Source organism: Colletotrichum acutatum, assembly GCF_030867785.1.
Source record: "Colletotrichum acutatum strain CBS 112980 chromosome Unknown BDZ83scaffold_18, whole genome shotgun sequence".
Lineage (NCBI taxonomy): Eukaryota > Fungi > Ascomycota > Sordariomycetes > Glomerellales > Glomerellaceae > Colletotrichum > Colletotrichum acutatum.
The window spans coordinates 33,264-54,287 of record NW_026849012.1 but is presented as its reverse complement, the minus strand read 5'-3'; the positions used below and the strand labels follow the sequence as shown (position 1 = coordinate 54,287).

The following is a 21,024-nucleotide window of genomic DNA, read 5'->3' as shown; positions in this document are numbered from 1 at the left end:
AGTAAGGTAATTTCGGTGACCTGAAAGTTTATTGGACGATCAGCTACAGCCATATGAAATACACCACAATAACATGGATCCTGAGTCAACATCCTTCCTTGCCTCCTTTGCTTGGCAGATCTAATTGCGACATTCTTTAGTCTTCCGATCTGGTCCGCGATAAGACCAGCATCAACCTGTAACGGCAATTGATGTTTTAATACGCGCAGCCAGTAGTTTGCCTCTGAGGCCCTCGGCTCCTGTGGGATACCCGCACAATCTTGATACCTACTCCTTGCCTTAGTGGGCTGACGTGTTTACACTGGGGTGTTGAAGCCATTTTGGCTATCATCAGGGGCTTTCAAGTGGATTTGCAGAGTCATGAACTACGAAGAACAGAATGGGAAAGTATCAGATACCCCATTTCGTACACTTTGCGTGCTTAACTGGGCTGTTAATCGTTTACGATATCCATTGGAAACAGTCTTGGGAGGTCACTGAACATTAGAACGCTAAAATTTTGGTATATGCAGGCTTAATGCTATTCAAGGTACTATGTACAGGAATGCAGAAGTGAGGTCGAGTTCCAAGAGACGGAAACTCGTATGCCTCTAGACCATGCACCGGGCATGACACAGTAAGCCTGGATTGCACATCTGGTGTCTATGATAAAAGAACAATTCCAACTTGAGACTCGTGAGACCATCTATGACCGCTTAGTCTTGCAGCTCTTTCTTCTCTCCATGCCTCGCTGCGCAGCACTAATTTAGTGAGCAGAGCGGCGGGCCTTGCGGGAGCGGCGGCGCTTGCAGCCGGCGCTGGGGGCCTTGGTAGGAGTAGCGACGGGGGCGGCAGCGGAGCTGGAGCTGGCAACAGGGGCAGCAGAGCTGACGGCCGTGGAGAGAGTGGTGGGCTGGGCAGCAGCGGATGAGGTGGCGATGGGAGCAGCAGTGGTGGTGGCAGCAGCGGAGGTGGCAGCGGCGGCGGCAGTGGAAGAAGCAGCAGGAGCGGCAGCAGAAGAGGCGGGGGCAGAGCCGGAGCCAGAGCCACCGGTCCAGACCTCAGGGCCGGGGGCCTTGTAGGTGGAGGCATCGGCGCTGTAGAGGTTGAAGTGGATGCCGGCGTCGGTGTACTTGTAGCCGGTGGTGAAGTCGAAGTTCTGGGGAGGAACATCGGAGCCGGTACCAGTGATCTCGAACTGAGCGCAGGCGGGGTAGAACTGAGCACCACGGGCAGGGTTGACATCGTAGGTGGTGTCGGACTCGTGGTGGGCAATGATCTCCTGACGGACGAGGTACTTGCCAGCCTTCAGGGTAGAAGGAATGGTGACCGAGGGAGACATACCCTTGTTGGCAACAAGAGTCTCGACAGCCCACTTGCCGCCCTCGTAGGTAGACTCCTGAATCTTGGTCCAGATGGCCTCGGCACCGCTGCCCTCGGTGTAGGGGGCGATCCAGGTGCTGATGGGACCCTTGTGGGAGAGGTCGATGATGTCGTCACCACGGCTGTTGTGGTACCACTCGAACTTGAACTCGTCACCGGCAGCGGCCTTGACGAAGCCAGTTTGGGCCTTGGCACCGTTGACGTTGCAGACAATGGCGTCGCTGGTGATGTCCTTGACGGGGTTGTTGTTATCGGGGGAACGGATGTACTTGGTGGTACCGGTGCCGGTGGAACGGCCATCGCCCTGGTCCTCGCCGTTGACCCAGACGTCGATGGTGAGGGTGTGAGCAGCAGAGTAGCCGATGAGGGTGGCAAGAGCCGCGGCGGTGAATGAGAACTGCATCTTGATGGTGATGGGGGAGTTTTCGGTTGAAAAGTGGTTGGATCTGAAGTGAAAGTGTTATTGAGGTTGTGCTTAGTGAGCGTGGGCGAACGTCTAGTTCGTAAATGAGTGTATGGCACAGCCAACAAGAGAGAGACTTGAGTACAGGGAAAGAATGACACCGATGTGATGATGGAGAAAAGAGAGAGAGAGGACAAGATGGTATCAGCAGTAGGACGAGGGACCTTTATAAGACGTGTCTATGCTGCTACGGTTGTATGTAATTAGAGCCCCATTCACAACATCTCCCGAGCCGTAGGGTAGGCCAGTAGCCCGTCTTTCCTGCTTCAATCTCGAATCATCTATGCCCATCTCCGACCCAGGCCCATCTCACCGCACTAAGTCAAGGTAGGCAGCCAATCTAGGACTGTATCTCGCCCCCTCATCGCGCGGCTAGAGCTGGCGATTCCGTCAGTTGCCCAGCAAGACAGCTTGCCAGGGCCCCTGACCACTTCAAGTGGTCTTACACAGGAGTCCGCAGTACAAAGTGTTGATGTGGACTCGTGGAGAGCAGGGGTTTGCCCTGACGGTGCGTAGACGACGATGGAGTCTTTCGTCTCATCCTCCTCTCCTGCCAAGAGCTGCAGGAACACTGCAAGACGTAGAGAATGAGATGAGGCTAATGGGTCCGTGGGGTGTTCTGCCCGTGGATAACATGTTGGATCCCGCCAGGCCCTGTCAAGCCCTGCTGTTCGGCCGCAACCGAGGATGGATTCATTAATGAAGTCGTTGCGATTAGAGTGAGGATGGGGTCGTGAAACATGCAAACATGGTGGTAGTGGATCGTGACGAGGCCCCTTGCAGCGGCGCGGCTAACCCAAACAACCTTCTTGGGCCTTGATTCCCGGGGTTGGAGCGACTGGGAGACCCGGTCAAGTGGCCACACCCCCTCCTGGTTTCCGACAGGGGAACCCTCGAGGGCCATCATCCTCTATCCGTAGCTGGTCAAGCACTCGCTTGAGAAACATGGTCGAACAAATGGAGACGTTCTCGTTGGTGGCTCACTGCCTACTGGTGGACTTTGGAGCCACTTGACGGCTTGTCAATTCTGTTATCAGGCTCTTAGGGAGCAGTGGGGAGGTGGCATTAATAAAGTAGAATGCAGAAGGAAGCAGATAATCGCCCAGTTTCAGGTCGTTGATGCACGACGCGGCGCTAGCATCGGTCATCACAAGTTGGACATAACACTCAGAGCCTCAGAGTGCTACGTCGAATCGTGAATGAATAGCATGGCCAGTCTTCAGAGGTTAGACCTGGAATTTGACCTGCTTGCTAGATGCCTTCATTATTGAAACAAAGGGCTAATGAGAATTGAGTATGGGTAGAACCATTCGTAAGGGCAGCACGCCCACTACCGTAAGGGGTACTCAAAACGTAATGTTCCCAAAACGTAGGTGTTCCGTTCAAGAGCGTGACCGATAAGGAAGAAAAAAAAAAGACCTGGGGAATGGGTGGAGAGAGTGACACAGACAAAAGAGAGGGACCGTTGGGGGATCGAGAGAATAGGAGAGAGCAAAAGAGAAAGCAGCGGAGATTATGGCGTGAAAAGTGTGTCGGAGCCGGGCTCGGGCATGCACGTCAGTCAACTTTGGGATCGGTTCTGGGAGCCTCTGTTGAACCGAGCTGAGAAGCCAGCCTGATCTGAGACAAACCGTGAGGCCGGTCTCTTGGTAAGTCGGTCCCACCCCCAAATTCCAACCCGTGAGGCATGAACTCGGCCACTTGAATCGGAATTGGTTGAATTGGTGTACTGTGTCTGTGCATGAAAGATGGAAGTGGAGGGTGGACAATACGGTGACGATGATGGTATGTGACGTCCTACGATCGTATGTTGCATGATCTTCATGCTGTCGGCCACAGTACACCATTATGACTCTGTGGTTTCCGCACTTAGCTGGGCTCCAGTAAAGACCAGCCGTTGAATAGTCTAGCCGCCACAGCGAGTTAAGCGGCGAGAACCACACTCGGTTGTGTCTCTATTCGGGTTCCTGGTAGCCGCCAGTGGCTAACGAAGAATTAAACATGCGGGCAAACGCAGACGAAAGATTCCTCAAGGCGATGGAAGGAACCCGTGGGGGCGAGTTTGCTACTGAAGAGCAAACTTGACAATGAAAAGGGGCCAACTCCTCCCAGGCTGGTATGGAGTCATGGACATAAGTGACCAGTTGCCAGTTGGGCATGTGGCGGTGGATACTGATTCGAAAAAACCATGCCGGGTTCGGGAGACGGGCCAACTTGGGGGGGGCATGGCAAACTCATTTCGCAAGACCCTGGCAGATCCGCCCGATGTTGGTGGTGATGCCTGCTAGCAAGACTGCGGCGGTACAAATTTATTAGGTGGCCGGCGGTAGGCATCGGAGTATTTGCATCCCGTCTGCAAATTCCTACCACCCACCGCTCAATTCTTTGCGGTGTGAGTTAATAGGGGGCGGCAAGGTGAGTACAGTTGCGATTGTGGGAACTTTGGAAGCTCGGAAAGATTCTAGGCCCCGGGTTCTGCTGAATAAGAAAACATCATCCGCGGGATCCGTGGACGGGGAGTTGCCGCAGTCCTTTAAACGCGACGCACTCGTACCCATACCAAGACTTTCGTATGCCTTCTGGGTTGGAACTGAGGTGGACGTGTAGGGTATTAATAAGTTGCCAAAACTCTTCAGTCAACCAAAAACGCAGTATTACTCAAGCTTCGTGCTAGACTAAGACACGGGGCATGACAGCGCTTCTGAATCGAGCTTGTGTTAGATTGGCGATTGGTGTGGCTCTCAAAAGCAACGGTGTGTCTCTCTTACAGTCGCCCTCCACATGACGGTTCTTGGCAGCGAGAAGTAAACAAGGTGTATCTTTCGTGCCGGTGGATGCCGGTGGGAGGTGGAACTGGGGAGTGGACGTATGGGCAGCGCGGTGGTGTTCAAAGAGAAAAACAGACTAAAAAGGAGGTTGTATGCGCCACTCTCCCTGTTGTGTGTGTTTGTGTGAAATAGGGCGTAGTAAGAGGGGGAAGAGAGAGAAGAGGATGGGCGTAGGTGGACAATCAACAAAGAAGCATCATGGACACATAGTATTGTTGACGCAGAAAAAGAGGGACGAATGTGGTCAAAATAAACACCATGCACAAGAGCAACACTTGTTATCCAGAAATGCGGTTTACGGATACCTTAACGATAGAGTTATAGAAAACCTTGAACTTTATTGAGGAAAGGCCTCTGTTTGTCGGCAAAATCGGCCAGGCACGGCAGGCTTTGCCGGATGCCCACCCTTTAACGCAGTGTTTGCCAGGTATTTGTCGACAGCAAAAGTGAGCCGGTGCGTGGCCACTGGGCAGTCAACCATAGAAGCGGATCTTAAGGTTCTCTCGCTGCTGGGCATTGCCCTGTGCTCGCTTCAAATGGGATTCTGCTGCTCGTTGCACTTAGGCTTTTTTACCATCTCTTCTTCTTGGCAGCCGGGGGTATTTTCACTGATTCTTCTTCCCTTAGTCAGCGAATGAGAGATTGGAGAATGGTCATGATTGATGCCTTAGGACTCCATCCTGAGCAACAGGCATTAAGTAGTTCTTATCTTATCGTAACGCGCACCTGCTTGAATCGCAACGTCACCAACGCAAATGTTTGTCGCATTGCGCTGACACCAATGACCTTACCAGCGCATCGCACTTTCAACCACTGCACCAATTGACCGACAGCAACCAAAGATCAGACCCCGATTGAGAAATCCCTGTGAATTGCGAACGAATACCTTCAGTCGAAATGTCGGAACCTCAGAAGCCTGAGACGGCCGCACCCGAAAAAGTCGACGAGACCTATACCGAGAGCAAGGCCAAGTTTGAAGGGTAGGCCGGCCTGCACGTCACGTTCAACTTTGTGACAATCGCTCAAACATATCGTGTAGAAAGGCCAAGAGCGAGTACTTTGATCCTTGTCAAGAGCTTGCGCAGAAGAGCATCAAATGCCTGCACCGGAATGGGGGAGATAGGACCATGTGCGGGGATTACTTTCAGTAAGTCGGAGTTACTACCTTTTCTATGTTGTTTGAGGCTCTTGGCTGCCTTCTGATATGCGCGAGAATACTGGGCTGACTTGATATCCCAGAGCATACCGAGACTGTAAGAAGGCTTGGGTGCGCTGCTTTCCCCCCTCACTCCGTTGGCGCCGCCAGCTGTATCCCCAGACACTAACTCCATGGCAGTTCGACAAGCTCAAGGCAGACCGAAAGGCGCAGGGTGCTTGGTGGTGATGTGAATTGGTGCAATTGACGTTCGCCGATGCCGATATGATACCGAGACGATCCGAACCGAATCTAGTCGACAAACTTCTTGCGGGTGCAAGAAGATACGACATTGTACATTCTGTAAAACAACATGCATGCATGGAATGGAGTAATCATATGTATGAGTAATTAGGTCATGTTTCAAGATAGATACCAGCTCCTCTCTTTGGGATCCTTGGGTGCTCTTGGAAGTCTGCCATGTGTCTGCAGGCTACCCAAGTCCAGGCAGTGCCATAGAGGGATGACCTGCCTTTGGAACTCGATGACGGCGGTCGATGTGCCTCACTTGAATGAATATTTTTTGTAACATCCAGTAGTCTAGACATCTCCGCAAAATCCATGGCCGGGCTTTCAGGTTAACCGCCAATGTCGGCCGGATTTGGCGTCGGGCTTTCGGGAGGAACGCGGCCGGCGAACGGCGCCGGAATCCTAAAACGTGGGGGAGCCGGCAATTCGGGAAGAGTATTTACCCGAGTGACCAATCAAGCGACACAATGCCCGTCCCTAAACGTCTCACAAGCTCCAGCTGCACTCTTACAGCACAGTGCCCCTCCAAAGCTAATTTTGCCCCGCCATCCGATCAGAAGCATCACCATGTCCTGGAACCGGCCTCAGCTGAGGAGCGGCACCGATCTGCAGCTGCAGTCGGCTTTCAATGACGGACAATGGGCCAACGCCATCCGTCTCGCTGAGCAGCGATTCCGGACCTTCAAGGATCCTTATTTTGAGGTTTGCTCTTACCTCACCGCCAAATGTGAACCCAAAAATAGAACTAACCTCACCATTTAGGCTGTGAAAATATGCGCCGAAAGTCAGTTGGACTCACCGTTGGAGAAGGCGTCACCCTTCATTGCTATCCGCAAGCTGGCTCAGGATCCGGCCGCCGTGAGAGATCCTGACACTTTGGAGTTGCTTGAGTGGGCTTCAGAGGAGTTCATTGAGGACCGAGACTTTTCCGAGACCTTTGGCCCCCTGAAGCTGCGCTACGTCAAAGCCAAGCCCAAGGACAAAAATGGTGGTACGAGATGCTTGGAATCATGTCTGCTACACTGGGATCTGGTTAGCGCACAGCAAGTAAGTTCATCTCTGTCCTGAGCCTCTGAAGGATACAAGATGCTGATACGGGCAAACAGATTGCAGCAGTGCTCGACAAGTCATTCCCTCAAGAAAGGAGCTTCCTTTTCTGGAATATCGCCATTACGCATCTGCTAGCTGTGAGTTCTTGATACTATCAAAAAGCCACAAAGCACGCTAATTCTGTGCGAGACCAATGAGCAATGTCCAGCTGGAAAGAAGCAGCTCTATGGCATGCTCGCTCTGAAGCAAATGCAGCGTGCCGCGCAATTTGCAGAACAGGTAAGATTGGTGGCAATTATTCCTCATGGCGGCTAACCTAGCTGATAGAGCGGTGCCGAGAAGAACAGCGAAGTCTCCGACCGAGCCATCAAGACGGAAGAAGAGATCCTTCTCTTTTACCGCATTCTCGAGGCTCATGGTTCTACGGCTGAATGGGAGGCGGCTCTGAAGGGCCCAACCCTCAACCCTGTCTACCAATTCAGGAAAGGACGCAAAGACTTGTTCTTGCAAGCCATAGAAGTTCTCGAGCGGAAGGGACAGTGGAAAACTGTCTACGACCTGTGCAAGGACTGCTTGTCAACGACAGACGAAAACCAGAAATTGAGCCTCCTCGCCTGTGACTATGCGGTGTGGAAGAAGTTTCTCAATGCGGCTGGCCAGATAGGACAAACCCAAGAGTAAGGTGGACCCTTTGATTGATGACAACTTTGGCTGATGTTAGCAGGGCTTCGACCGAGGTTTCCGAACTCATCAACCGCTTCCTGACTCAAGAGGGTGTACGATCCATCTACAAGCGCAATGTCCGTCTGGCCAAGGTTGAAGCAGCGTTTCTCTTCCCCAAGAGCACGCAGCCAAGCTCGGATGCTAAATCGAACGAATATGAGGAACTGCGCCAATACATCGAGGTTGAGTGCGAATCACCCGCCTGTTTCGACGACGTCAGGGGCTTTGTCGAGCGGTTACCACCACAGGAGATCAAAGCATTGGCATACGATTTCCTCGTTGAATTGTCAGAAGAGTCTCAGGATGCCGCGAGATCAGCATCTGTGAAAGCGCTTGCGTACAAGCTGCAGTACCTCGGACTGTCTTCACCCAAGGCCCTCGTTCGTGTCCGGAATGAGGATATTAAGAAACCAAACAACTGGAAGTGTATCACTTGCAGCACCACCAGCAAGTCATCTACCTGCACAGCCTGTGTCAAGAAACTCCTGGAGTCGACCTTGACCTTGTACTCCTCCCTCATCAACTCTACTGAGATCGGCCACCTCGATTGCGTACCGGAACTTGCTATCCTTGCAGCATCATGCTGTGTGAGGCTGAGCGGCGCGCACGAGCGTGGCATCGACAATCCTACCTCTCTTTCCAAGAACGGTAGACCTGACCGCTTGCTTCAGGCCGCCCTCATCATCGAAGACCAGCTCACCAGAACACCAAAGCACACCCGACTCACATTGGTACTGGTGCGCATCTATCTTGTGCTTGGCTGTGCCTCTCGTGCCCGTGAAGTGTGGGATACCACAGACGTCAAACGCACCATTATTGATTCGCTCGGCCCCTACTTCTTTGACCGCCTATCAACTATCGCGCCGACCTTGGTTCTTCCACCCAACAGACCTGAAAGAGGGCTGATGCAGGGACTGAAATCCCACTACCGGGCGTCACTCAAGCTGCGAATGCCTAGAAGGCTGGCTGATGCTTTCGAGGCCGAGAGTTACACTGCCATTCTCGACATCCCTAGTTATACCGAGCGACTGCGGTCAAGCTGCACCCTGATGATGGGATATGTGGAGGAGTCTCAAGCTGCTCGAGCGCTGGATATCCGCAGCGACTCGATGTTTGAAGAGCCGGCGATCGGTGAGTGATGTCTTGACTGTTTTGGATCACCATTTGGTGTCCACTGATGCTGACTGTCATTTGCAGAAGAAATCGCCGACAGCTCTGTGCTGAATGAAGTCATCGACTACGGATCTGTGCCTAACCTCGAGGCTGCCTCGAGCCGCCCGATATACGACGTTCTGCGGCTAGGCCCTGATCCATCGGTATGCCCCCTGCCACCATATACTAGGAACTGTTTCTAACGTCTCAACCAGAACCTGCGTTCCCACTTGGCTCTCGCTGCAGAAAAGTTCTTTGAGATCATGACATTCAAGCCCGCATCGTCTTACAAGGTAGCCAACGTTGCGCAAACGACCGCGGCAGAGCTGACCTTCGTCCTGGAATCCCTCCAGCGGCTGGGTAACACATTCAGCAGATTCCTTCACACGCGCGGGAAGAATCTCACTCAACAGGAGGAAACCTACTACGAGGTCATTTCACTTCTTGCCAACCTAATCCCCCTCTCCGTCTCTGCCAGTCGCAGCCCGCCCCCTCCCGAGCTTTTCGCAAGCATCGTGTCTGCGATCAAGTCTGGCTTGGAGGTCCTTCGCGCGCAAGCACTATCTACGCCATTCGGTGCAGAAGGGACCAAGACACTACTGATGCTGGGATCGCTCCACGGTCTGTCAATTCTGCGGGACGCTGCTGCTGCCGTGAAGCTGGCGACGTCTTACATCGCGACTTTCAACGACCGTGAAAAGGAGAGGGACCGCTCCGGGCAGAGCAACGTGCCCAAAGATGTGATGGCGCAAGTCAAGGCTCTCGAGGCCGCGGCTGGCACGGCCTTTGCGGAAGGCAAGGCGCGGGTTGCGCTCCTGAAGCAGGAAAGCAACACGCTGAATGCCAAATTGAGCTCTTGGACGTTTGAGACAGAGTCTGGTGACGACTTGTCGAAACAAATACGCGAGTTGGCAGGATCTCACATTGGTGTATGGTCACAGCGGGTAACCGACAGTTGGCGAACCAATGTGAAGGGTTGGGAATCGGTGCGATGGGAGTAGACGCCTCATTTCATTCATGATGTAGCCCATACCAACTCACTGTTTTGTTTCAAGTAACTTAGAGTAGGAGCCCATCACTCAAAAGCTCGGGAGCCCAAATATAGAAAACCGTCATGTCGTACATCAAATGATTGTTACGCCGGGTATGCTCTTTTTCGTAGCGCCTGCCATCCCAAAACTCCACACAATGCTAAAGGGGCCACGCAAGCGGCCCGGGCCTTCCGGTAGGGTGGAAGCATATTCGTCTGATCGTTGCTGTGGTTGGGCGAATGCGACGCCTTCAGAACCTCCATATCGCAGCTCAATACACTTGACAAGCTTGTCGCCTAGTTGTACCCTGACTGACTGCCCCTCCTCTTGTGTTGGTTCTTACGCTGGAACTCTTCCTGCTCTTCGCGCAGGGTCATCCAGACCCAGAACCAGCACAGCATCTCGAGGAAGGCAAAGGTCAAGAAGACGCGGTTCTTAAGGCCGTCACCGCCCCAGGTCGAAGGTGTATAGCGCGGGTTATTCGACTGTACGGAGGGATGGGCGAAGCGACTACCGCCTTTCGAGGTTCCACCATAAAGGGGGGACGAAGGGCCGAAGAGAAAGGTATAGAGGACGAAACCGAAGGACATGACCATGCGCGTTGGTGCTACAGTTGGGTTGTGAGAGACTGCTTCAGACGACAAGCATAAGAAGGAGGGGCCTGCTGCTTACCCTGTGTTCCCCAGTGGTAGATCAGCCAGACTTCTTCGGGCATGCTGAGGGTGACGAGATCGCTGATGCCCAGTATTCCAAGCACAACAGCTAGGAAAGCGAGAGCGGGAGACCTGTTTTCGAAGCTTCGCGCATGGGGCTAAAGAGAAGACGTCAGCGCTCGAAATGGACAATGAAGAGAAGTTTTGGAGACTTGCCATGCCCATCGACTCGCCCAGCACGTACACCATCGCCTGGTCTGCGATGGTGGCCGGGTTCGTCAGGAAGAAGTATGCGAGAGTAACATGAAACAGGGAGAGGGAGGTGATGATGGTTTTCGCTGATATGATCGCCATGATTGCGGTTCCTTGCGATGCGCTGAATTCATCAAGGAGAGAAACTGAAGCAAGCTGAGGTGGTTGAGAAAGAGAGGGGGATAATTGACGTCGCAATTGCAGGCGCAGTCGCGTCGGACAAGAAAAGAAATGGACCACCAGCCCAGCGCATGTCTTATCGGGAAGCAAACGAAGGCGAGCTAATCCTGCAAGAGCTGCGAGGCTTATCGATCTGGAGCTTCTCATTCGTCCCGTGTGTTGAGACCGGGCGAGGCTTCAGCGCCGTTCAGCGGTCTTCTAGCGGATATTCTCCCTGCTAGCGCTGTCGTTCTTTCCAACAGCTCGCTGAGCTAAACCTGCTAAAGCAGAAGGTGCAGCTTTGGTGGGGGGTGGGGTTCGTTCCTGATTGTGTCCTATCCCGGCCGGGAGGTAAGGTGGGAAGAAAGGTCCTGCAAACCATCGGGGGATTTGGTTCACTTGACCAAACGTCCCGGAGCTAACAAACCCCACCGACTCTCTTCCCACCCGACTGCGATCCTCGAGTCCATTACGGTCCAGATGGCAGCCAACGCAGTCATGCCGCTCGAGAAAGCGCGGCACATCAAGTACTGGCAACGCTGCCACAAGACCTTCCTCCCGCATCAGTACACCTCTTCCGACAGCACGCGCATAGCTCTCAGCTTCTTCATCCTCGCCGCCCTCGACATTCTCTCCCCATCCGAGCCGACCAAGGATGCCCCGCACCTTCTTACACCCGCCGATCGAGCTGCCGCGCGCAAGTTCGTTCTAGGTCTCTACCACCCCGGCGGCGGTTTCTGCGGCTCTCCGAACCATGCTCTGCCAAGCGACTTATACGCCGACTGGGATTTCGAAAAGGGAGCACCCGGGACCAGGAATGCGAGCTCGGCGAATCTGGCCTCGACATACTTTGCGCTGTTGATATTGGCCATCGTCGCGGACGGGCCAGAGGAAGCCAAGGGCGCCTTTGCGGGCGTGGACCGTGTTGCGACGTTGCGGTGGTTGAGGCGTCTGCAGCGGACTGATGGCAGCTTTGGCGAGCTTGTGCTAGACGATGGAGCCATTGCAGGCGGGAAGGACATGCGGCTATGCTTTCTGGCGGCCACGATACGGTGGGCTCTCAGGGGCGATGTCAAGGAGGGCGACGAGGACTGGGTGGAGGACATTGACGTTGACGGCCTCATTCGGCACATCCGCCAAGGACAAACCTATGACGGTGGACTCGCTGAGAGCTCCCATGCAAACGAATCTCACGGTATGCTCTTGTTACAATGGAGATGATGTTGAACGTTTGAGGCTGATCCGAGGTTGAAGCTGGCTACGCATGGTGCGCCGTCAGCGCGCTCGTCCTCCTCGATCGACCCCCAGACCAGAGTGGAACTCCACACGACAGCCAGGTACTCCAGCAAGGCGTCTCTGATGCGTCTTTGTTGGTCAAATTCCTGGTTTATCGCCAGTTCGAATACCTCGAGAAAGAAGACGACTCGGACGACCCTGACCACGCCAATTTTACACTGCCCGCATCGTTGAACGAGCTGACATTAGATCAAAACCTGCGCTTCGTTGGGTTCAATGGAAGATGTAACAAGGTCGCGGACACATGCTATTGCTGGTGGGTAGGAGGGACATTACAGGTACAGAGGAAACTGTTGTCAAATGCTGAGGGCTGCGATTTGCTGACGTGTGTAGATGCTTGGTCACACCGACCTCATCGACGCCGAGCCGTCACGACGATTCATCACCCGCAAAACACAACATCTCATCGGTGGGTTCTCCAAGTATCCTGGGGGCCCGCCAGACATTTATCACGGCTTCCTTGGCCTAGCTGCGCTTGCCATCATGGGAGACGCAGACCTAAAGCCATTCGATGCGTCTATATGCGCAACAGACGCGACTGTGCGTAACATTATATTTGCGAGGAATGGTCTTATTGAGGCCACCAAGGAGACCCAGTCTTGATGAACATTAGCTTGCGTGGGCGGCGTCTTACGTGATGTTAAAGTTTGCGAGCATTCACTGACGGGAGTTGAGAACTAACGCATATCACATTGATCAAGTAATAGCCAGGTTTGGAGATCGTTTTGAAAAATTACATCAAGCGTTGACTCGAAGCTTTGTCTTCACTGCAAAGAAATATCAACACCCTCTGTTTGGTACAAGGTATCCTCTAAGTATAGTACAAGTCGCCAAAAGGGGAATATACAGAATAGAAAAGAAACACTATGAAAGCTTTTGCCTGGACTCGTTCCTTTGAGCGTGTTTGATCAAACTCGCAGTAAACATTGTATTTGGGAGAAAGAAAAGAGGTCATCATCCTCCGTGATGGACGGCAGAAAAGGTAGATGAGGTTGATTATGTCGAGACAGGGGCGGCTGAGGCTTTTGGCGTTACCGGAGGAGCATCATCCTCCTCCTTTGCCTGTTCTGCCAGTGCCTCTGTCTCGCTGTCTTCAATAATCTGCTCCTCGATGCGCTCTCCTGGACCCCCGACAACGGGGCTGAAAGCGTCAACCTCCTCGATTTCTTCTTCCGCTTCTTCGCCCTCTTCCTCTTCCTGGATGGGAGCTTCGCCCGACCGTCGTCCGAGTCCAGAAGCACTTGCACTGCGTGAATGATTGGAACTTGTGCTTCGTGAGCTGCCGCCCCCCGCTCCGCCACCACCTGCGCTGCCACCTCCGCCAAAGGCCAGCATCGGACCCTTGAAGATGTTCCGCTTTCGCTTGGCAAATTGGATGCCCCCTCCCAGAGCGAAGGGATTAGGCGAACCTGGAGCCTGCATTCCCGATGACACCGGTGGGGGTGGCATGCCCTCATTGAATAGAGCAAGGGGAGCCGGGGGACCTGGCCCTCGAACTAGGCGGATATTCGACGGGAAGGCGGTCGCGGTGGGGGTGGCAGGGAGAACTTTGACGGAGTGATGAGGCGACTGCCCACGCTGGAGAGTGTTTTTGGACATGGAAGTCGAGACTGACCCGTTGGAGCTTGTTGACGATGCTTTGGAATGAGAGTGATGATGGTGAGGCATTGAACGGATGGACGAGACCGACGAAGAAGTGGACTTGCGGCCCCTTAAACCTGCCGAGGAGCGTCGCATAGTAGTTCGTGGAGTCATAGGAGACGGCGACAATGATTGTCGTTTGTAAGATGTTGTAATTCGAGACGGTACCCGCGAGGGAGCAGAGCCTCCACCCGAGGCCGGACTGCTGAAGCCTCCAGATCCTCCATGACTTGGCAGTACCTTGTTAGCATGGCCATTGGCCACTACGCCACGAGGCAATCCGGCCTTTCCTTGAGGCCCGCCGGCATCCGTTGTTGGATACTTGCTCGTCTGCGGCCGAGGACTCGTATCCTTGGAGTGTTTACTGCTGCTGCCTGCAACACTGCCGTTTTTATCGACCAGGTTGGGCGTTGAGTGACTCCCTCTCTTGTTCGCATGCCGTCCCCTACGAGTGTTCTCGAAGAACCAGTGTGTCCAGTTCTTCCAATGTGCAATGATGGCCTGTGAGGGCTTCTTGCGAACTTTTTGCTGTTGTTCAGGTGGTCGCTCTGGCGTCCCGTTAGCCGCCAAAGCTTCCGAAGTGGTCACTAGATGAAGGGTCGAACCCCGAGATCTCGCGCTGCGGATCACACCCTCCTTAGGGGGCGGAACCGGGCGGCGATGTCTAGACGTACTGGCAGACCGGATCGAATCCTTATCGATTGGTGGAGGTGGTTCCTCTGTATCTGGACTTCCATTTTCCTTGCTGTGTTCGGGCAGACCGGGCAAGTCCCCCAAGTCGGCGTAGTGCGCGCTCCGTCTCTCAGATCGGCCTCTTGTTCGTGGCGTGATGGGCCCGTCTTCGAGTCTGATGAAGCGGTTTGTCAGCCCGCCGTCCTCATCGACCTCTTGCAACACAGGCGCAATTCGCTCGAGTCTGCTGGATGCGGCGGACAGACGACGCAAGCTCCTATTCTCGGCTTCTCTTTCCCGCCGTTTCCTCTCTCTTCTCTTGACTTTCCGCTGCTCTTTTTCAATAAGCAGCGTCCACCAGCCAGCCAAAGCATCGCACCGCTGCGCAAGCACACTTTCGATGACAGAGTCAATATCGACACCCGCTCCTCGCATGCGCTGGAGAGTCTCCTTCTCTAGATGCGTTGAGAAAGGCGGCGGCCGTTGCAATTTTAGGATTGCTTGTTGTGCTGGGGAGTGTTCGGCGAGAAAAGGGTTGGTGAGGATGTCGGGGAGGGACGGTCGGAGTAACGGTCGCTTAGAGAGCAAGGACTTAAGTAACGGAATGGCGGCAGGTGGGAGATGGTCGGGAAACTTCGGTTCTTCGCTGAGGATCTTTGTGCGTGTAATGGTGTCGTCGTCATCGTCGAACGGAAGCTCTCCGCATAGTAGGGCATATAGGATAACGCCAAGACTCCAGACATCGACCTTTTCTCCAGCGTACTTCTCGCCCTTGAGCATTTCGGGCGCGGAGTAGCATATTGTGCCGCAAAATGTCTGTAAGTAATTCGATTTGCCCTCGTATTCTCTGGTGAAACCAAAATCCACAAGCTTGACGTTTTCGTGCTTGTCGAACAGGATGTTTTCCAGCTTCAGGTCGCGGTGGACACATGATTGTTGATGTACGTATGCGACAGCGCCAACGAGTTGGGCAAAAATCTTCTGGACTTTGTGGACGGGAAGGGGCCCATGTTCGAGGAGGTAGTTGTAGAGTTCGTCGCCTATCGAGTCTTTGTTAACCACGGTTTCCGTGTCAGCAACAAAACGGTAAAGCCTACCAGCACAGTATTCCAAAACCAACCACACCAGATTCTCAGTGACTATGACCTCATATAGTCTGGCAATGTGCGGGTGGACAAATTGTCGGTGGTGGTGTATTTCGCGTGCGAGATTCGAGTCGCCTTTATTCGCGGATTTGAGGACGACCTGTAACCCGGCCAATCAGTATCACCAGCCCAGACTTAATAGTACTGTCCCAGCATGTCGGCCGTCGCCTACCTTGGAGCCATTCGTGAGCTTGTGGGAGGCCAAGTAGACCTTGCCAAAGGAACCCTTTCCGATGAGACGACCGAGAGTGTAGTTGCCGACGGAGCTGAGGTCTTTGTTGGAGAACTCACTGGAAGCAGCGGAGGTTAGCCTAGGATTCACACCGGAGCGGGCGGATAGTGGAACTCACTCGAGGAGCTCCTGGTACGAGCGAGCAAGCTGTCATAGAATAGTTAGCCAGATGGCCGACTTGGTAGACCATGGCGCAAGGCGATCGGAAGGCCCGCGAAACAAGAACATGGCATGATGGGTAGTGGTATTGTGGGTGACGCACCTTGGCCTTGCGACCCAGGGCCTCGGCGTTTCCTCTGTTGGCCTGCATCCCTTCGCAAGGCGATGACCAGGCACGTCAAAGCCGACCGAAGCGAAGCCGGACAGAGTGGGCGGGCTCAGGCTAGAGCAGACGGCGAATCGACAAACTTATGGTATCGGGGTTTGGGTCCGGGCAGGCGAGAGGAGGTTTAGGATCGACTTCTCGGGAGCCCACGATGGCGCGCAAAGAGTGCAAGCTGCATCTACAAGGGACAAGGTGGAGGGGACGAATCGAATGGGCCTGCTAGGGATCGAATGCGCGTGAGAAAGGTCGGCGAAAGGAATCACGGCGTAGCAATTGAAGCTGTTGGTAAGCGCAAGTTGAGGTTGGTAGCTCCAGGATCGTGGAATGCAATGGCTGGGGAAGTTTGCTGGGTTCACGAATGGCCCCTGTCTGCAAAGGTAGCGTGCTAGTCGGTACTCATCAACCAGTGCTGGATTGCTGCTAAGGAACCTTTTGGCAAGGCAGGGCGAGAATGGAAGCGAGCATCTCAGGAAACAGAGAACGGGGAACGAAACGGACCAGGTACCTGGGGGAGGTACCCCCATTTCAGCGCTCCAATCCAACTGCGTCCCAGAGAGGCAAGGAGCAACGGTTAAGTGGGTCGCCCAGTGATGAACACACGACAAAGGTACATCACCTCGAGTATATTTCTACCTTTTTTACACATACAATATACCTTACCTCAAGACGAGGAAAGAGTTGTACGTGTAACATTTAGAACCCCAGTGGGGTGTAGACTACCTAGAACCTGATGGCCACTGAGGTACCTAAGATTGGCAGATCTGGGGAAAGAGCGGGCGGCCCTGTTCTCTCAGCGGTGTGGAATTCTGCATACGAAATACCTAGCACTTCCAACTGCCATTGGATCCCCCGGATTGGATACTGTACCGCATATCGGTACCTTGTTCTTTACTGGTACCCGATTACCTACCTTATTGATTTGCAGTGTTTCGGACCGCTCAGAGTGACCATGAGAGACAGCTGTGCTCAACGTCATGAAGTACGAGGGGATAGCATTTGGCCGTTTGCAAATGAGAGACGGTCACGTTGACCACATCTTAAAACATTGCGTTTCAGTCGGTTTGCACAGATTGCACAGATTGCAACAAGAGCTTTGATACTAGAGGCCTGATACCTTACGACTGGGCGCATGTTTAAGGTACCTAAAACCAGACACTTTGTTTGCTAGCACTGAAGATATTCTTCACCATTGTGCGCCTAGAGATGGGGGTCAATGCCTCTTTACAGTAAAAAACAGTGTTTTACCTAGACGGTATCAGTGCAATCGAGTTGACTGCGAATACTTCGAGATTCGAATGTTTGTCAGCATCACCATCTCCAAGTATACCTACCTCGTTTGCCTGAGACGCTCGCTGAGACTGGACTGATGAGGCTCTCCCCCCACCGCCGTCTCATTGGATCGAGGGACAAACCTGGAAAGCTTGGATCATCTCCCGCCCCTGCGGGAACATGGGGGTGGCTGACGGGTGAAAGTCCGTGCTCGTGGCTGGAGCCAATGACGGGAGCTTGGGATGGAATGACCTCATTGGCAGCCCTCGCACCTTCCCTCAGTCTGCAGATATCTGACTCTTATCACTCGTGTCGCTCACTCTCTCTACCTAGGTACCTATCGCATCTCACCGTGAGGCTTGAGCTCCCAGGCTTACCAGGTTGATCTTCGCCCACTTCGTTCCGACACCGCTCCGTTTGCGGTTGCACCATTGCCAAGTCTCCGGGAAACTCTTGCGCCCGCCGGCCAATAGTAATTACCTAGTAGCGGCGACAACTCTCTCCAATTGAGGCTGCTATCCTTTGATCGATGCTCGAGAGCCGTCAGAAACAACCAACCTTTTCATAGGCTTGAAGCTCCGCCACCACCATGCATGTCTCTCAGCTCATGACACTGAGCTCTGTGCTCTCTTTTGCCGCCGCCTCTCGCATCCAGCAGCCCATCGGCGTCGAATTTTCCCCGCCAACGCTTCACTCGCCTTCATCTGCTGCTCCCTCTTGGCGCGACGACCTCATCTCTTTACATCGATCCCTCATTGAGATCCCCTCCATCTCAGGCAATGAGAGCGCCGCCGGGAAGTTCTTGGTCGATTATCTGACCGGCCGCGGCTATGTCTCCTCTCTGCAATTCCTGCCACCGCGCAACAACAACACCGAAGAGACCCCGCGGTTCAATGTCCTTGCTTGGAAGACGAACCAACGCCAGCCCACCCCTCGCATTGTAGTGACTTCGCACTACGATGTCGTGCCGCCTCATATTCCTTACGGCATCTCCGATGACAAGATCACTCCTGACACTCGTATTAGTGGAAGAGGAAGCGTTGATGCCAAGGCTAGTGTTGCTGCTCAGATTATTGCTCTCGAAGACCTGTTCGAGGCCGGCAAAGTCAACCCCGAAGATGCCATGCTCTTGTTCGTGATTGGTGAGGAGGACACTGGCGATGGAATGCGTTTCTTTTCCGATTCCCTCCAGGCAGCCGACCCGCCGATTCAGTTTGAATCCGTCATTTTCGGAGAGCCTACGGAGAACAAGCTCGCTTGCGGTCACAAGGGCGGTGTCTTTTGCGATATCTCGGCCAAGGGCGTCGCAGGACACTCTGGCTACCCATGGCTCGGCAAGTCGGCCAACGAAGTCATGATCAAGGCTCTTGCCAGGATTATCACGACAGATCTCGGAAGCACCGACAAGTGGGGCAACACCACCGTCAATGTTGGCCAGTTCAACGGCGGCGTTGCTCAGAATGTAATTCCTGCCTCTGCTCTGGCGAGGATCGCTGTTCGGGTTGCCATTGGCCCCGAGAGGGACGGTGGCAACATTGTCAAGGAGAGGATCCGAAAGATTCTCGACGAAACCGATGCCGAGTCCCTCGAGTTGACCTGCACCCACGGATATGGCGTGGTGGAGGCCAACTGTGACGTTGATGGTGAGACCTATGCACTTTAATCAAGCAGCTTGAGCAGTTTGAATAATTACTGACGACTCATCATCCAGGATTTGATACCCTTGTGGCCAACTATGGAACTGACATTCCTAACCTGAAGGGCTCGCACACTCGGTACCTGTATGGTCCAGGCACGATTTTGGCCGCACATGGCCGCAACGAAAATATCACCGTGGGCGAGCTTGAGGAATCCGTGGGAGGTTACCAAAAGTTGATCCTGCATGCTCTCAAGGACTCTGCTTAGTATCATGCGACAATCTTGAAGCAGTGTCCTGCTAATACGCTATATCCCCTGTAGACAAAATTTAATTTTGAACATCTATCGGACCCTGGGCTCCAGCTCCAGCCTCCAACGCAAAACGAATATCATTATCATCTATGCTTGAAAGGAGAGATTCCCATCACTGGCTGACCACCTGCGCCCATCTCTCGGGCATGACGTGACGGAAATCAAATTGACCATCGGCGTTCTTGACAACAGCACCCTTCTCCGTAACAACAGCATCGATCAGGTCGTGCGGAGTAACATCAAAAGCAGGGTTCCAGACGTTAATGCGCTGGTCCGCCGTCGCCACACGCGCTGTACGAGCGGCATCGACGTTGCCATCAGCCTGGACGATAGCACCGGAAATCTGCGTGAGCTCCTCCCCCTTGCGTTCTTCAATCTTGATGCCGGCGCCGGTCTGGGTCTCGAGGTCGATGCTGGTGGTGGGAGCCGCAACAATGAACTTGACGCCGTGATACTTGGCCAAGACGGCGAGTTGGTAGGTTCCAATCTTGTTGGCAGTGTCACCGTTGCGAACGACACGGTCGGCGCCTACAATAACGGCGGCAATGTTCATCTTGTCCTTTTGCAAGTTGAACAGCGCGGCAGCCATGGAGTCTGTGATGAGAGTGCTGGGGATGTTCTCGTAAACAAGCTCGAAGGCGGTCAGCCTGCTACCCTGGTTGTAGGGTCTCGTCTCGGTGCAGTAGGCGTGCTTCAAAAGGTTGTTGGACCAAAGTGTTCTGATGATACCGAGGGCGGTTCCGTGACCAGACGTTGCCAGAGAGCCAGTGTTGCAGTGAGTGAGGACAGATATTTTGGAATCAGGTGAAGCATCAGCGACCTCTCTCAACCATTGCGCTCCATGGTCACCAATAGACAGGTTGGTCTGAAGGTCTTTTTGCAGAATCTTCTCGGCTTCCTCAATGTATGCAGCAATGACCGTCTTAGAGTCATCCTGAGGCGCGCTCCTAATGCGGGCCTTTAGTTGGTTGATAGCGTTCGTCAAGTCGACAGCAGTCGGTCTGCTTTCCTTGAGGTAATCCAAACGCGAGTCGATGTGAGTGACGGTATCTTGCGGTGAAGAGGCGGTGCAGCTGCCGTTGTGTAGCTCAACAGCGTGGGCGAGGGCGGCGACAATAGCAATGGCGGGGGCACCACGGACTCTCATCGACTTGATGCAGTCAAAGGCCTCCTCGCTGGTGGACACCTCATCGTAGTGGAATTCATGAGGTAGTCTTAGTTGGTCCAGGACTTCGAGACGACCCCGAGTGTACTTGACGGCTTGGAGTCCAGACATGGCGAAAACAAAGAAATGATGACAATGCTGTTGGAGAAAAATATAAAGCCAAAGTCTTCTACTTCAAGAAATATATGGCACTTTATCACTTCCTGATCCAA

At 53.6% G+C, this 21,024-nt stretch overlaps 9 protein-coding genes across 9 annotated transcripts; 4 read left to right on the top strand and 5 right to left on the bottom strand.

Moving 5' to 3' along the window:
- Nucleotides 1–973: 973 nt before the first annotated feature.
- On the bottom strand, nt 974–1,765 carry BDZ83DRAFT_561677 (family 61 glycosyl hydrolase; the record flags this gene model as incomplete). Its single annotated transcript, XM_060503567.1, has 1 exon — nt 974–1,765. A coding segment is annotated over one exon (792 nt), but the record flags the coding sequence as incomplete, so codon positions are not given.
- Nucleotides 1,766–3,529: 1,764 nt separating this feature from the next.
- On the bottom strand, nt 3,530–4,262 carry BDZ83DRAFT_609557 (uncharacterized protein). The gene has a single exon (XM_060507538.1). It carries the CDS (start codon nt 4,157–4,159, stop codon nt 3,950–3,952), a length of 210 nt encoding a protein of 69 aa, XP_060368276.1. The 5' UTR covers nt 4,160–4,262; the 3' UTR covers nt 3,530–3,949.
- Nucleotides 4,263–5,550: 1,288 nt separating this feature from the next.
- BDZ83DRAFT_749236 (cytochrome c oxidase-assembly factor cox-23) lies at nt 5,551–6,037 on the top strand (the record flags this gene model as incomplete). The annotated part of the gene is made up of 4 exons (XM_060513738.1): nt 5,551–5,633; nt 5,693–5,800; nt 5,893–5,920; nt 5,990–6,037. 4 exons carry the CDS (start codon nt 5,551–5,553, stop codon nt 6,035–6,037), a joined length of 267 nt encoding a protein of 88 aa, XP_060368275.1.
- A 627-nt stretch (nt 6,038–6,664) lies between these two features.
- On the top strand, nt 6,665–10,023 carry BDZ83DRAFT_749235 (N-acetyltransferase B complex non catalytic subunit; the record flags this gene model as incomplete). The annotated part of the gene is made up of 8 exons (XM_060513737.1): nt 6,665–6,799; nt 6,860–7,144; nt 7,204–7,284; nt 7,337–7,426; nt 7,475–7,824; nt 7,872–9,001; nt 9,068–9,186; nt 9,238–10,023. The coding sequence occupies 8 exons, from the start codon at nt 6,665–6,667 to the stop codon at nt 10,021–10,023; spliced, it is 2,976 nt and encodes a 991-aa protein (XP_060368274.1).
- Nucleotides 10,024–10,349: 326 nt separating this feature from the next.
- On the bottom strand, nt 10,350–11,060 carry BDZ83DRAFT_717120 (increased loss of mitochondrial DNA protein 1; the record flags this gene model as incomplete). Its single annotated transcript, XM_060511912.1, has 3 exons — nt 10,350–10,660; nt 10,726–10,864; nt 10,923–11,060. The coding sequence occupies 3 exons, from the start codon at nt 11,058–11,060 to the stop codon at nt 10,350–10,352; spliced, it is 588 nt and encodes a 195-aa protein (XP_060368273.1).
- Nucleotides 11,061–11,597: 537 nt separating this feature from the next.
- Nucleotides 11,598–13,016, top strand: BDZ83DRAFT_570954 (prenyltransferase and squalene oxidase; the record flags this gene model as incomplete). The annotated part of the gene is made up of 3 exons (XM_060504360.1): nt 11,598–12,312; nt 12,372–12,691; nt 12,747–13,016. The coding sequence occupies 3 exons, from the start codon at nt 11,598–11,600 to the stop codon at nt 13,014–13,016; spliced, it is 1,305 nt and encodes a 434-aa protein (XP_060368272.1).
- Nucleotides 13,017–13,409: 393 nt separating this feature from the next.
- On the bottom strand, nt 13,410–16,413 carry BDZ83DRAFT_570707 (uncharacterized protein; the record flags this gene model as incomplete). Its single annotated transcript, XM_060504333.1, has 5 exons — nt 13,410–15,766; nt 15,824–15,971; nt 16,044–16,161; nt 16,222–16,250; nt 16,366–16,413. 5 exons carry the CDS (start codon nt 16,411–16,413, stop codon nt 13,410–13,412), a joined length of 2,700 nt encoding a protein of 899 aa, XP_060368271.1.
- A 1,891-nt stretch (nt 16,414–18,304) lies between these two features.
- BDZ83DRAFT_570951 (uncharacterized protein) lies at nt 18,305–19,602 on the top strand (the record flags this gene model as incomplete). Its single annotated transcript, XM_060504358.1, has 2 exons — nt 18,305–19,340; nt 19,409–19,602. The coding sequence occupies 2 exons, from the start codon at nt 18,305–18,307 to the stop codon at nt 19,600–19,602; spliced, it is 1,230 nt and encodes a 409-aa protein (XP_060368270.1).
- Nucleotides 19,603–19,759: 157 nt separating this feature from the next.
- On the bottom strand, nt 19,760–20,923 carry BDZ83DRAFT_648790 (S-methyl-5-thioribose-1-phosphate isomerase; the record flags this gene model as incomplete). Its single annotated transcript, XM_060510219.1, has 1 exon — nt 19,760–20,923. One exon carries the CDS (start codon nt 20,921–20,923, stop codon nt 19,760–19,762), a length of 1,164 nt encoding a protein of 387 aa, XP_060368269.1.
- Nucleotides 20,924–21,024: the final 101 nt, after the last annotated feature.

Coding starts and splice junctions, on each gene's coding strand:
- BDZ83DRAFT_609557 (XM_060507538.1), bottom strand. CDS start 4,159: ATGCCTACCGCCGGCCACCTAATAAATTTGTACCGCCGCAGTCTTGCT.